Raw genomic sequence first — 15000 nt, 5'->3', positions numbered from 1 at the left:
ACAGTACACTGCACAAATATGCTTGTCATGAGTGACAATTTTAAGGCATGTAACCTACTAAAAAAACAAACTAAAAGAGTGCACCAATAACAGGGTTTATTAAAATAGTAATCTTGTCAATTATTTCCATTTTGAATTTCTGGAAGAATTTTTAATACCTCTTATGAATCTTAAGAGTAAATCTATTTCCAAGGAAGAATAGATCTGAAAAAAGAGAGAAGGGCTTTGTGCAGCTATTTATTTAAAACAAAATATTTCACAGGAACTGAAATATATATTGCAATATAAATGGATTAACATTTAATACTTCTGGAATCTATTCTGAAGCTAAATATAAAAACTGAAATCTATTGTAATAGCAAAATATTTACATCAAGATACATGTCTCATTTTTCTTTATGACTCGTGTAGAAACTTACACAACATATTTGTGAATTGCACATTAAACCATATCCTTGATGTAAAACATTATACATATGTACATAGAGTTTATATACACGTTATTTAAAAACTAATCCTAGTATACATCACACATACACACAAGACCATAAAATTCCCCTAATTGTGAATCACAGGTCAAATCTCACTTCAGGAGGCTACCACTAATCTAATGCAACACAGGCCTAAGATGCATCGAGTTCTGCTGTTGCAAGATGCCTTTTCCGCAAGTTGAGAATGCTGTTGAGACACTCCTCCTCTTGCTTTTCGAGGTCTTTCCTTCCAATTGTATATACTGGAATGGGATGATGTGAATTTAGGTGGAGGGGCAAGGGAGAGGAAGAGCACAATAAGAGAAAGGAATAGGAGAAAAAATTGAGGAAAAAGAGGAATGGTAATAAGAGGGAGGGAGGGAGGGAGGGAGGGAGGGAGGGAGGGAGGGAGGGAGGGAGGGAGGGAGGGAGGGAGGAAGGGAGGAAGGGAGGAAGGGAGGAAGGGAGGAAGGGAGGAAGGGAGGAAGGGAGGAAGGGAGGAAGGGAGGAAGGGAGGAAGGAAGGAAGGAAGGAAGGAAGGGAGGAAGGGAGGAAGGAAGGAAAGAAAGAGAGCGGTGGTGAGGGAATAGGAAAAAGGATAGACAGAAAGACAATATTATCTCAAATAATCAAGTCATATCAGGAACATAATGCAAAGCAACAAAGAGCACAAATAGCCTCACCCATTTCCTCTTTTTCAGCCAGACGTGATGTATCCTCAGTAGCTTTACTCTGATTACGCTTCAGGGCCTCTGTCCTCAGGCTTAAATTGCGCAGTTTCCTCTCTACCTTACCTCTCTGGAAGATCAGAATGACAAAGTGTTTGAGAATGTTGATAATGTGAGAGAACAAGATAAAGGGGGATGATTCCATGAAGAAAAATCTTTATACTTCGTCTACTGAAGAATCTAGATAATCACAAATTAGCAGTTAACTTGACGGAGGTAACTTCAATAATATTTCAATTAATCCTTAAGGAATAAGAATAAATACTTTTTTGCCAAACAGTTCCAATGCAAACATATTCACCCATGTTTGAGATCACCCTGGCTTAACTTAGCCTGGCCTACCTCAAATATAACCTAGTCTGGCCTACCTCAAATATAACCTAGCCTGGCCTACCTCAAATATAACCTAGCCTGGCCTACCTCAAATATAACCTAGCCTGGCCTACCTCAAATATAACCTAGCCTGGCCTACCTCAAATATAACCTAGCCTGGCCTACCTCAAATATAACCTAGCCTGGCCTACCTCAAATATAACCTAGCCTGGCCTACCTCAAATATAACCTAGCCTGGCCTACCACAAATATAACCTAGTCTGGCCTACCTCAAATATAACCTAGTCTGGCCTACCTCAAATATAACCTGGCCAGGATTACCCTAATTCTAACATGGACTCACCTAACACTGACCTAGACTTAATTCATCTAAGTTCATCAATTCTAACCTAATTTCATCTATTCCAATTTGATTTAACATATTCAAAGCTAGTCTCACCTATTCTACCCTATTCCAACCTGTTCTGTCCTAATCAAACCTATTCAAACCCTAATCAAACTTATTCTAACCCAATTTCACCTATTTTAACCTAATCTCAATACTTTAATCTAAACTCATCTTCTAAGCTAATCTCCCCTCTTCTAAATTAATTTCTGGCCTATTCTAACCTAGTCTCATCCATTCAAAACTCGTCTATTCTATCCAAATCACACTTGTTCAAACATAACTGAATGTAATCTTAACCCAGTTTCAACCCAGCCTAGCCAACATTAATCTACCCTTAACCTAATCTAACCAAACTTAATCTACTCTAGCTTCTTTTAATTTAATATAATCTTTTCTAGTATGACCAAATCCTAATCAAACATAAGCTAAACCAAGTCTAGCCTAACTTATAATTAATTGTAATCAAATCACTATTGATTAAAACCAATGCCAAGCTATATATACTCAAACTCTGACATAGTCAAACTATATATAATCTTATGTGTTTATACCTAGGCTTGCTCAATTTATTTAATGTAATCTAACTCAAGCCTGAAAAAGCACATACCATAAAAGTAATAATAATAATTATGATTATCATATAATAATTATCATGATGAAAAAGTATTAATAATTTGCTATAACAATAATAATAATAATAATAATAATAATAATAATAATAATAATAATAATAATAATAATAATAATAATAACAATAATAATAATAACAATAATAATAATAACAATAATAATAATAATAACAATAATAATGACAATAATAATAACAATAATAATAACAATAATAATAACAATAATAGTGAACATGACATGTCATGCCAGGGTGGCATCAATTGATCAATTTCCTAACCTCTTCTTCGCGAGCATCCCTTGGCCCAATGTTGAAGATGGGCAGGCCTCCTTTGGGCATTGGCTTAAGTTCTCCAAAGAGTTCCTTGGGAAGGGTCTCAGGACTACAGTTCTGGTATATGAAGTACGCTTTATCGATGATGTGCTTAACTGAAATCCAGGCTTCTTGGCTGTAATAGTTCTGTGAAAGGATGTAAGTGAAGAAGCAAATAATAATATGCTATTATCTTCCATAAACTAGAATAGAGATAAGCAAATAATACATCATTATATTTCATAATCATTAGACAATATCAATTTAAGAACCCCATTGCATATGGGATACCTTCACATCCTGGGCATCCTCACAGGTCATTAGAGTGTGGCGTGATTTGATTGTAAATGCCGCTGCGACACAGGGCAGGAATGAAGGCGGGTTGGAGAGAATGTGGTCCCAAAGTACTAACCAGTCTTCATTGGAAAGAACCTATTTTTAGGTGAGATTTTGGAGGATTAAATTTGCTAAAGCTAGAAGAAAATGGATAAGGTATGGCAATTTTTTTAAATTGTATGCATTAGGAAATATACAAAAAATTCAGAGAGAAGAAAAGAAAAAGACATACCCGAGAGAAGGCATTTGTAAGTAATGACCAGGCGTAATCTTCAGCTGTGACTTGAAGTTTCATTAAGTGTGCAAGTAAGACTGGGTCTTTCTCGCAGATCAATCGTTCAATCACAGTCAAGACAGTGACACTTGGTTTAGGCCAAAATTCAAACCATAAGCGACACCAGTTCACTGGACAATGAAAGGAAATCAGGCTCTTTTATGGTTTGATTTGCAGAAGGAAGTAACACTTCTTTAATGAGAATCATTGAAAAAAAAAACAAAAAAAAACACCAACTTAATGACAAGGCACTGCTCAGTGTTGATAGCCAGCATACTAACAGACATGACAATGGTTGAAACAACCATGACAACACACCATTAACAACAAACCCAACAAAAATGCAATTCCACACACACACAGAAACTTACAGATGAATGTCACAGAAACCTCAAAACACAGCAGCCGGTTGCTATGGAAGAACTTGACGAAGGGGAAGATGAGCTCCGGCAAGTACTCTACGCTCGACAGGAAAGGAGCCCAGTGAGCCAAGCAGGACAGTGTGCTGTTGGGAAAGATTCCTTAGAGTCATTAATTTTTCTTTTCTCATTTCTAAAAATAAGATTTTATTATTATTATTCTTTAAAATTTACTGGGGAAAAATATGTGGATAATGTGATGGAGGACAGGAAAATATAATAAAATGAAAGGGGTTCTGGCATATTCTTCCCTTAGTTGTTTAGAGACATTATTTATCACTACTTTATTTGTCAATCAAGAGATGCAATGTAAAACTCAGCCTGAGATACAGATACTGAGAGAGAAAGAACGAAGCATAGAAAGAGGGCAGAAGACAAAGAGGAAAGAAGTAGAAAAAAAGAAAAAAAAAAAGAAAAGAAAAATCAAATGTTAAAATAATGAAATTAAAACTTGTGAGAAAAACTGAAACTATTCTTTAGTCACCCCTGAAGAGTCTTCAGTAACGATCCGTCGGATAGCTTGAGCACCTCCTTTAACCCTTCGAAGGCTGAGTGCATCCCCTTGTCGAGCAGCGTGCTGAACACAAGGTAGTTGCGTGGTAACTCTAGCATGGACACCCAGATTAGGCTTCGGTACTTTTCAGGGTATGATTTGAATTCCGCAAGGATAGGATACCATTTATTCCTGTCTAGTAGTTCCTGCGGAGGTACAAAGAGATTAAAAGGGGTTTGGGTGTATTATAGGGTACAGAGTATATTTGAATTTTAAGTTACAGCTACAAAATATATACATATACCATGGATCAAGGAGGAAGAAGAAGAAGAAGAAGAAGAAGAAGAAGAAGAAGAAGAAGAAGAAGAAAAAAAAAAAAACAGAAAAGGGCAAAGAAAATAGGAAATTTGAAATAATCAGACTAAAGAGAAAAAGAAAAGAAAAAAGAATTTTTTTTTTTTTTTTTTTTAAACAAAACCTTTAACTCCTTGTGTTTTTCCTGTTTCTTCCTATCTTTCTCTCCCTCTTCCTCCTTCCTCTCAGGCACTTCCATCTTTTCGATGATCTTGAACTCAACGTCCCTCTTCTTAATGTTGCGGAGTTCAGCATTCTTAGGATCGTCAGGAAAGAGGGCACTGACTGGGTACATCTTTGTGATGCTGTTGGCATACGACACTGCCAAGAAGTTGCCGTCTTCACTCACACTGACTGAATCTTGTAGGAAGAGAGGGATTCTTTTATTCCTTTTTATTTTTATAATCAATATTTTCTTGGGGGCAATCATCAATCAATCAATGGAGCTAATGCCAACATCTTTCGTTTCCAGTCATGGGGGTCCCTCATGGTGAGCTGCCAGGCAAGCTCTTGGAGCCCATCTCTAGCTCCTCACAACAGGTCTGGTCAATCTTCCTAGGTCATCCCAGGATTGTCTCATGAAGACACAACCTTATGGGCAAGGTCATCCACAGGGAAAAGAGATAGGTGATGGTACAGCCTGAGTTGGCAGTTCCAGATTATGCAAGCAACATGTCCTATGCCAGTCTCACTGTGCAACTCCAAGGCACTAGATAGCATCCACACTTCACTTACATACAGCAAAACTGACAGTATCAAGGCCTTGGCGACATATAGCTCATTCCCTCTGCACTAGTAACAGCATATCTAAATACTCTTGTTGACAGAGTTCAGAGCTACTGCTGCCAGACCAATCTGTTTACTGATTTCCTGGTCTGACAGCCCAGAGACATGGACTGTGCTACCAAGGTATGTAAAGCTCTCTGTGACTTCACATTCTCTCAGCAAGCATGTATCAACTAAACAGATTGGCCTAACAGGCTCCCAAAATCCTGGATCTTGGTCTTGGTCCAGGAGACCTCTTGACCCAAGGGCTTTGCATCATTGCTGAATGCATTTTGAGCTACAACCATAGATTACAGATACTTTGATTAGATAGCAACATCATCAGTAGAGTCAAGGTCCATCACCATGATATTGCCCAGTGTTTACAGGGAAGAATTGCAACAGGCCCCCACCACACTTTACAGCACTTTCCGTACCAGTGTACTGGCTTGCTATTAATCCAATAATCTGTGTCAGAAGTACCCCAAGTCTCAGGATCTCCAATAGTGATTTGTGATGCACTGAGTCAAATGCCTTCTTGAGGTCAGTGTAGCTGCAAGCAGCCTCTCTCTCTATCTGTGTGTGTGTGTGTGTGTGTGTGTGTGTGTGTGTGTGCGCGCGCCTGCCATGACAACATTAAGATTTGATTGTTTAAGATAGTCCATAAATTTAAAGTTTTCCCTGTGTGGATGGCATAAATAATATATTATAATGACTTTTATATATACTTTATAGAAAATTTGCATCAATGAATTTGAAATCTAAATTTCCAGTATCCAGTAATTCACAATTATAGGATAATCAGCCTCAATATAAAGGTAAAACACCAATGTTCACTTACCAATATTGAACCTCTGAGATCGAACTGTCTTGAGCTTTGTCATGCTTGTGAAGTCAATGATGTTAAGCACTCCTGTTGTGTTTAAAATGGCCAACACCTGCAATAAAAATAGGAGTAGAAAAAATATAATATTTTTTTTTTCTGGCGAATACTTTTGTTATGGTAATTCAAATGTATAACCACCCACAAATAACCACACCCACACACAAACACACACACACACACACCCACACACCCACACCCACACCCACACCCACCCACACACACACACACATTCCATAGACAATCTCAACACTCACTTTCCCCTCCCTCCCAACCTTTCCCAAGAAACCCCAGTCCCCACCCCATTCAACTCAAAAACCTCTTAAAGGCAAACTAAATGGCACCTCACTTGACAAAACCTGGGATGCACTGGCGGCAGGAAGATGGCCTGGTAGACACTGTTGCATGAGGAGGGCAGCTGCACGACCTGCGAGACCCGACGGCCCACCAGGGAGTAGGTCACCATCAGGTGGCTCTTCCCCCCTCCAACAAGCCACTCCCCCCCACTGTGTGTGCGCAATAGAAAGATGGTCAATGAAGAATGAGAGTGTTTGTCTGTTTTTGAGTGCTAAAAATAGATAACTGTGTCTTCCATTGTTTACACAGATCAGCTATAAACAGGGTAAACCAAAAGCCTCACTTATGCAAGCATTTTCTTTTTCACATCAATTGTGAAAAATATTTTCTGATTGCATGGTGTGGCAATAAGTCATTCTTACTTTTTTTCTTCTTTTTATGGGGTGGGGTTAAAATTTATTTATGTATTTATTTATTAAAATATATTTATGTATTTATTTATTAAAATTTATTTATGTATTTATTTATTAAAATTTATTTATGTATTCATTTATCAAAATTTATCTATGTATTTATTTATTAAAATGTATTTATGTATTTTCACTTAAATGCAACCATTACACTGTTAGATCCTGCATACGGGCCTTCCCTGGATATGCTTGTATAATTGTTGTCAGTTAAAGCAGAAATATATATACAATGATGTATTTAAGGTCTTAGAATCTTCTCTCACAACTGCATGGAAATATTATTATTATCTATTCTATTACTGCTACTGTTACATAGTTTTAGTTCAAGGTCCTGAAAACACTGTTGATACATAAAATCATATCTACAGTACATAAATATATAAAAAATACATTGTGACTACAACTCTTAAAGGCTAGGCAAAGGCTGTCCCCTTTATACAGCCAGGTATTCAAAACGAAAGACTGAGAAAACAAAATGAGTTTCACAAGTACAAAATCATGCATTTATAATGAGCATAAAAGAAAAATCTAGTACACAGTCTAAACTCTAGTTCAAGCTACATATATGTACAATAGGAAACCCTTCCTAATATAATCCTTATTGGAGTTCATCTTTGCATGTCTGTGGAGATGAGGGGTACATAAGAACTAGTCTAGATCTAATCCAACTGATGATAAAGATTAGGATTCAAATGGTACAATAATGAATCAAAGAGACATCTACCTACAAAGAGGAAGCATTTACAAGAGGGAAACCGGACAAAGCCAATGAATTATGTAAATATATATGGCAGAAGTAGGGGACATCCCTAATTCAACATGGAGATAGTAACCAGTTGATGCCAGGAATCCACATATACATGTAATATTCACTATGATTATGTTAATCAACTCTGATGATACACAGATAGCTCTACAACCCCTTATTTGCCACAGTGTCAAATACTAGGCCTACTTGATGCCATTTCTGGCATCAAGGAAGCAAGTCAGGTATACCTAATAAATGAATCTTTGGTGACTAAGCACTTCTGAAGACATAATATATATGTGTGTGTGTGTATATATATATATATATATATATATATATATATATATATATAAATATAAATATAAATATATATATATATATATATATATATATATATATAACTATATATATATATTTTTTTTTTTTTTTTTTTTTTTAAGCAAAATTACAGTGAACAGTGCATGTACCTGGTGCCAATAAGTTAATATAATAGGAAAAAAACTTAAATCTCTAAAAAAGAGGCCTTACAAACCTTGACATAGAGGAATTAATGAATGACTGTGGGGGAAAAACATATATACAGATGTTGTAGGAATTTTGCTTATGTCTAAAAGTGATGGGACAAACAATTTTATAAATAAATAAAATACACTGTTTTCTGAACTCTGCAGCTTATACTCATTACACTAATGTAAGCAGAAAGTAATGTGCTTTCCTCATTATATGCTATGTACACTGTCATTAAATGAAGACATAAGCTAACAGGTATAACTTTGTGTTGATGTGGAGGTAATACAAATGTGTGTTGGATAAAAATTGTACATTAGAATCCAACTAAATTACAAGGGCTGTGAATAAAGGTTTTGAATCATTCATTATTTTGGTAAGAGAATTGTAGTGTTGATTCTGAAACTACTATATCACTCTTACTAAAAACAAATTTTCATATTTTTTTTTATCATTAAAAACATGTACAATCTCATTAACTACACATGCTAATAAAATGACGACTATGAAGTGTATGAAATAAACTGTCTGATTCATTTCTTTTTATAATCTCTGTGATTTTATGACATGTAAAAAGGAGATACCCAGAAAAAGGTAGTCTATCGAAACAGTTATAAAATACACAAGTCATACACATCTCATACATTAATATTAAACCCTGTGTATAAATGATCACATAAGTAATATAATGTTATATTACTGTCTGAAAGCCTGTCCATATCAACTATTATTTACTCTGCCAAAGAAGCATTTCATTATATGTGTCATTATGCAAACAGCTACAAGTTCAGTTTATGTTGAATCTATATAAAATGCTTCTTTCTGCTAAGAGTGATACGATTTTGCAATAGACACTAAGATGCCAAAATATGCTTATTAAATAAATATGAACAAATGATTGCATCTGGTAATAATTTATCAGCTCCTGTGATGAATGATCTATTCAGATATAAAGTAGGATATAACATTGGAACATAGCAAAGATCTAACAATGACACCTTGAAATAGTAACATAACAATGCATTTTAATGACACACAAGATGTGGAAAATAAAAGACAGGAAAAGAAGATATAGAGGGAAGAAAGGAAAGAAGAACCCAGCAAAAACATCATGTGTACATAAAACTCATAACAAGAAAGCAAAAATTAAAGACAACAATAAAACAAACTCTAATACCACCATCTTCACTCAGCCAAAAGGTAGTTCCTCACCTTGAGAGCGCAAAGGCAGTAAAATCAAAATCAAGTCCACTTGGAGGTTCAATGGTTCTCTGTGTAGAGAGGTCTTGGCTAGGCCAGAGAAGCAGGCTGCCATTAATGAAGCACACGACCAGCTCATCCCGCTGCCAAACGTGTCCTGCCTACATGGGAAATAGAATATATGGATAATAATGTTCTTATCTCAGGTCTCACATAAATTAATAAGTTAATGAGTCAAATGTAGCATAACAATGAACATACTAAATTACTGGTATTCTGAATCAGACTAATTTCAAAACACTCCAGTATTTGACAGAATACAAGCCTAACCAAAACTAAATGCATAAAGGCTTCCTCTCTTTTGCTCTATCTTGTCTAGTCTGGTCTCTCTCTCTCTCCTTCTCTCTCTCTCTCTCTCTCTCTCTCTCTCTCTCTCTCTCTCTCTCTCTCTCTCTCTCTCTCTCTCTCTCTCTCTCCCTCTCTCCCTCTCTCCCTCTCTCCCTCTCTCCCTCTCTCCCTCTCTCCCTCTCTCCCTCTCTCCCTCTCTCTCTCTCTCTCTCTCTCTCTCTCTCTCTCTCTCTCTCTCTCTCTCTCTCTCTCTCTCTCTCTCTCTCTCTCTCTCTCTCTCTCTCTCTCCCTCTCTCCCTCTCTCCCTCTCTCCCTCTCTCCCTCTCTCCCTCTCTCCTTCTCTCTCTCCTTCTCTCTCTCCTTCTCTCTCTCCTTCTCTCTCTCCTTTTCTCTCTCTTTCTCACTCCTTTTCTCTCTCTTTCTCTCTCCTTTTCTCTCTCTCTCTCTCTCTCTCTCTCTCTCTCTCTCTCTCTCTCTCTCTCTCTCTCTCTCTCTCTCTCTCTCTCTCTCTCTCTCCCTCTCTCCCTCTCTCCCTCTCTCCCTCTCTCCCTCTCTCCCTCTCTCCCTCTCTCCCTCTCTCCCTCTCTCTCCCTCTCTCTCCCTCTCTCTCTCCCTCTCCCTCTCCCTCTCCCTCTCCCTCTCTCTCTCTCTCTCTCTCTCTCTCTCTCTCTCTCTCTCTCTCTCTCTCTCTCTCCCTCTCTCTCCTTCTCTCTCTCCTTCTCTCTCTCTTTCTCACTCCTTTTCTCTCTCTTTCTCTCTCCTTTTCTCTCTCTCTCCCTCTCCCTCTCTCCCTCTCTCCCCCTCTCCCTCTCTCCCTCTCTCCCTCTCTCCCCCTCTCCCTCTCTCCCCCTCTCCCTCTCTCCCTCTCTCCCCCTCTCCCTCTCTCCCTCTCTCCCCCTCTCCCTCTCTCCCTCTCTCCCCCTCTCCCTCTCTCCCCCTCTCCCTCTCTCCCTCTCTCCCCCTCTCCCTCTCTCCCCCTCTCCCTCTCTCCCTCTCTCCCTCTCTCCCCCTCTCCCTCTCTCTCTCTCTCTCTCTCTCTCTCTCTCTCTCTCTCTCTCTCTCTCTCTCTCTCTCTCTCTCTCTCTCTCTCTCTCTCTCTCTCTCTCTCTCTCTCTCTCTTCCTTCCTTCCTTCCTTCCTTCTTTCCTTCTTTCCTTCCTTCCTCCCTCCCTCCCTTCCTCCCTCCCTCCCTTCCTCCCTCCCTTCCTCCCTCCCTCCCTCCCTTCCTCCCTCCCTTCCTCCCTCCCTCCCTCCCTCCCTTCCTCCCTCCCTTCCTCCCTCCCTCCCTTCCTCCCTCCCTTCCTCCCTCCCTCCCTCCCTCCCTCCCTTCCTCCCTCCCTCCCTCCCTCCCTCCCTTCCTCCCTCCCTCCCTCATTCTCCCTATCCCTCTCTCTCATTCTCCTTTTCCTTTTCCCTCTCCCTCTCTCCTTCTCCTTCTCCCTCTCTCTTTCTCCTTCTCCATCTCCCTCTCTCATTCTCCTATTTCTCCCTCTCTCCTTCTCCTTCTCCCTCTCCCTCTCTCCATTTCCTTCTCCTTCTCCCTCTCCCTCTCTCCTTCTCCTTCTCTTTCTCCCTCCCCCTCTCTCCTTCTCCTTCTCCCTCTCCCTCTCTCCTTCTCCTTCTCTTTCTCCCTCCCCCTCTCTCCTTCTCTTTCTCCCTCTCCCTCTCTCCTTCTCCTTCTCGTTCTTCCTCTCTCCTTCTTCTTTTCCCTTTCTCCTTCTCCTTCTTCTTTTCCCTTTCTCCTTTTCCTTCTCCCTCTCTCCTTTTCCTTCTCCCTCTCTCCTTCTCTTTCTCCCTCTCTCCTTCTCCTTCTCCTTCTCTCTCTCCCTCTCTCCTTCTCCTTCTCCCTCTCTCCTTCTCCTTTTCCCTCTCTTCTTCTTCTTCTCCCTCTTTCCTTCTCCTTCCCCCTCTCCCTCTCCCTCTCCCTCTCTCCTTCTCCTTCTCTCCTTCTCCTTCTTCCTCTCCCTCTCTCCTTCTCCTTCTTCCTCTCCCTCTCTCCTTCTTCCTCTCTCCTTCTCTCCTTCTCCCTTTCCCTCTCTCCTTCTCCTTCTCCTTCTCCCTCTCTTATTCTCCTTCTCCCTCTCCCTCCCTCCTTCTCCTTCTCCCTCTCCCTCTCTCCTTCTCCCTCTCCCTCTCCCTCTCTCATTCTCCTTTTCCCTCACCCTCTCTCATTCTCATTCTCCCTCTCCCTCTCCCTCTCTCATTCTCATTCTCCCTCTCCCTCTCATTCTCTTTCTCCTTCTCCCTCTCCCTCTCTCCTTCTCCCTCTCCCTCTCTCTTTTCTTCGTTGTCTGTCTGTCTGTCTGTCTCAAAACTTTGTAATGCTAAACACCCTACCCAGACCACAGCCACCCTGTCTTCCAGCCGCAGCTTGTTGGTAAGGGTGAGGGATGGCCACGACCACAAGAAGACCTCGTCAGTGTTGTAGCTAAGCACAAGTGGCGACCGAGAACCTGAGTGAATTCCCTTTACAGGTGATGTGTGTCCCTCCATGATCACCACACTGCCGTCATCTGTGTGAGAGAGTGAGAGTAAGAGGGAGAGAAGGGGAAAGGGGGAGAAGTGGGAGGCAAGAGGGATGAAGAATGCATGTGAGGAGGTGGGGGAGGGATAGATATTTGATTATGAGATTTTATTTGCAAATTTGCAAGTGGGGGATCAACAGGGGAGAAGAAGATGGGAGAAGACAGGTAGATAAAAGAGAAGAGGTGGGAGAGGTGGGAGGAAGAAAAAGAATGTGTGAATGAGGAAGAATGAGGAGGGATAGAGGAGCAATCTAATTATGGGGTTGGGAAAAAAGAAAGAAAGGAAGAAAGCCATAAGCCTTGCTAAAGTTGCTTAAAGAAGAGAACTGTGTAAAAAGTAAACATATTTATGACATGACCAAAAATACATATTTGGATATCATGAACACTAAATAAAGAACTTACCAGCATTAATTCTATAAATCTTAGTTGCAGCAGTAGCAAGAAAAAGCATGTTTTCCATATATGGATGAAATATCAAGGCAGTGCAAGGTTTTGCCATCCTCTTCAGTAAGTAAAACCTGTGAGAATGGAAAGGAAATGCATACACATATGATGTTTTTTGCATTAAATGATATCAAGATGTGATGCTTAAATATGTTTCCTATTGCTGGTATTCATAATCTTATAAATTATATCCATTAAAAAGTCAAAATGTTATCAATTAATTTGATAAAAAACAACCATTTTACATAAATACACACAAACATGGATTAATATTTGAATATGCTGATAGATATATGTATGTTCTGCCTCAAAAGAGAAAGAAGGAGAGGAAAAAGTATCTGAAAAATAATTAATGTTTTATATTCTTGTCTGTCAAATCTTATTCAACTGCATCTTAAAATCAGTAACAATAACAACAACAATAATAGAACTAATAAATCTAATAACAGTAATAATAATAAAAAAATAATGGCAACAACAATAATCATACCAATAACTATAATAATAGCAATAATAATATATCAATAATAATAATAATCAATAATAATTATAATACAGATACCTACTGTCTTATTAAGTGACCTTTAAAGGACATGAATGAAAAACACATAAGCAAACAAAAGTGGAAAAAAAATCAAGAAAATTCATAATCATATTCTTAGTTTTATCATACAAGGAAAGAAAAATCTGATAAATTAACAAATATGTAATTAAATAAATAAATTAATAAGATAATAAATGGTCACCTTTTCTCTTCAAGATGAATAATGAAGAGTCTGTTTGAGCCATCCTCCCCTTGGGTGACCACGGCCAGGAATTTAGAGTTGCTGCTCAGGGCTGAAGGCTGTATTCCCCCAGTGCCAATAACCTCTAACAAACATCTGTAAAATAAGGGAACATTTTATCTCTAGTTCAGCAGATTAGGAGTAAAAATTAATATCAAACTGAATTTTTAAGTATTTTGGAATTTGACACTTACTTAAATTTCTCTTTCTTCTAATATTTTAATTTAAGTTAAAGGTGGACATTTATCGTACTTACAGAAAAACTACATGATAGATTTTTTCTCATTTTCCGCTTAGAATTCACAACCTAGTTTAACAACATTAACCAATTTTTGAAGAAAAAAAATAGAAAACCTGATGAAAAAACTAATAATTTTCTTATATCATACTTTCTAAATTACAGTAAGACACTCACCTTTGCCATTTCTTTATTTCTTTTAAATCTAAATTTCCTATCATAAAATGAAACTTCTGAGATTAGGATTTAGGTAATGAGTAATTTCAAAAATATTCCCCTATGTGGCATGTCCAATTAGGTTATGGTGATTCTCAATCTGCATGATATAAAAATCAATAAGTGAAACTTTCTTTGTTACTATTAAACAATTGAAATACATATTACAAGTGGAAGTCCTACTGTCCTTTACCACCTAATAAAGAGAAAATTAGGAAACTGTTCACACAAGGAAGAATATACTTACGATAATTTTGTTGCCGACTTGAGGGACTGCAAGTTAAAAGTATCTGGCCAGATATCACCAGACACTTCGTCCAAAACTACCTGACCTCGCATGATGATATCATCTGGAACTAGAATTAGAAATAAGAAAGTAAGTGAAATGATATATACTGAAATAAGGAAAAAAAAAAAATAATAATGCAAGGGGAAAAAATGTGACTGAAAACTATTATCACACATTTTGACTAAACATTAATAACAGATCTTTTACAAATAAAAATAAGATTACACAAATGGTAATGCCACAAATCAAGTAAAAAGATTACGCAAAGTCAACTTGGTGCTTCCAAGTTTCACCTCTATCTTGCCATGTATACCAAGGTAAAGGCAATGTTTCCCAGGGTGAATAGGGCAGTGGCTGAACGGCACACCCAGTCATGGCTATTTTGATTGTTTAATTATTTTGAGATGGGGAGTTGGAGACTTAATCTCTGGCAAATACATCTGTACTGCAAAGAATTACTAATATATGTAAACGATAGAGCAAATAAACCTAAGAAACTTATCCTCAATGTATATGCTTCAGAAACAAAAAATAACATAGTTATTTGA

At 38.3% G+C, this 15000-nt stretch overlaps 1 protein-coding gene across 1 annotated transcript in view; it reads right to left on the bottom strand.

Annotated features, from left to right (window-relative positions):
* The window catches only part of LOC125040199 (TBC1 domain family member 31-like), a 16747-nt gene that overhangs the window by 1445 nt on the left and 302 nt on the right, over nt 1-15000 (bottom strand). The window contains exons 2-16 of the mRNA XM_047634745.1: nt 14411-14519; nt 13671-13805; nt 12883-12998; nt 12290-12465; nt 9618-9766; nt 6733-6889; nt 6342-6438; nt 4860-5095; nt 4373-4587; nt 3841-3974; nt 3428-3600; nt 3151-3291; nt 2827-3006; nt 1154-1268; nt 1-733 (exon numbers count right to left, since the gene is read on the bottom strand). The exon at nt 1-733 is cut by the window's left edge and continues 1445 nt beyond it. Coding sequence (XP_047490701.1) covers nt 624-733; nt 1154-1268; nt 2827-3006; nt 3151-3291; nt 3428-3600; nt 3841-3974; nt 4373-4587; nt 4860-5095; nt 6342-6438; nt 6733-6889; nt 9618-9766; nt 12290-12465; nt 12883-12998; nt 13671-13805; nt 14411-14502 — 2226 coding nt within the window. The 5' untranslated portion in view covers nt 14503-14519 and the 3' untranslated portion in view covers nt 1-623. The remainder of the gene's footprint in view (nt 734-1153; nt 1269-2826; nt 3007-3150; nt 3292-3427; nt 3601-3840; nt 3975-4372; nt 4588-4859; nt 5096-6341; nt 6439-6732; nt 6890-9617; nt 9767-12289; nt 12466-12882; nt 12999-13670; nt 13806-14410; nt 14520-15000) is intronic.

This window comes from Penaeus chinensis, chromosome 28 (genome assembly GCF_019202785.1).
Source record: "Penaeus chinensis breed Huanghai No. 1 chromosome 28, ASM1920278v2, whole genome shotgun sequence".
NCBI lineage: Eukaryota > Metazoa > Arthropoda > Malacostraca > Decapoda > Penaeidae > Penaeus > Penaeus chinensis.
The sequence above is the reverse complement of the archived record's forward strand: the minus strand, read 5'-3'. Positions and strand labels throughout refer to the sequence as shown.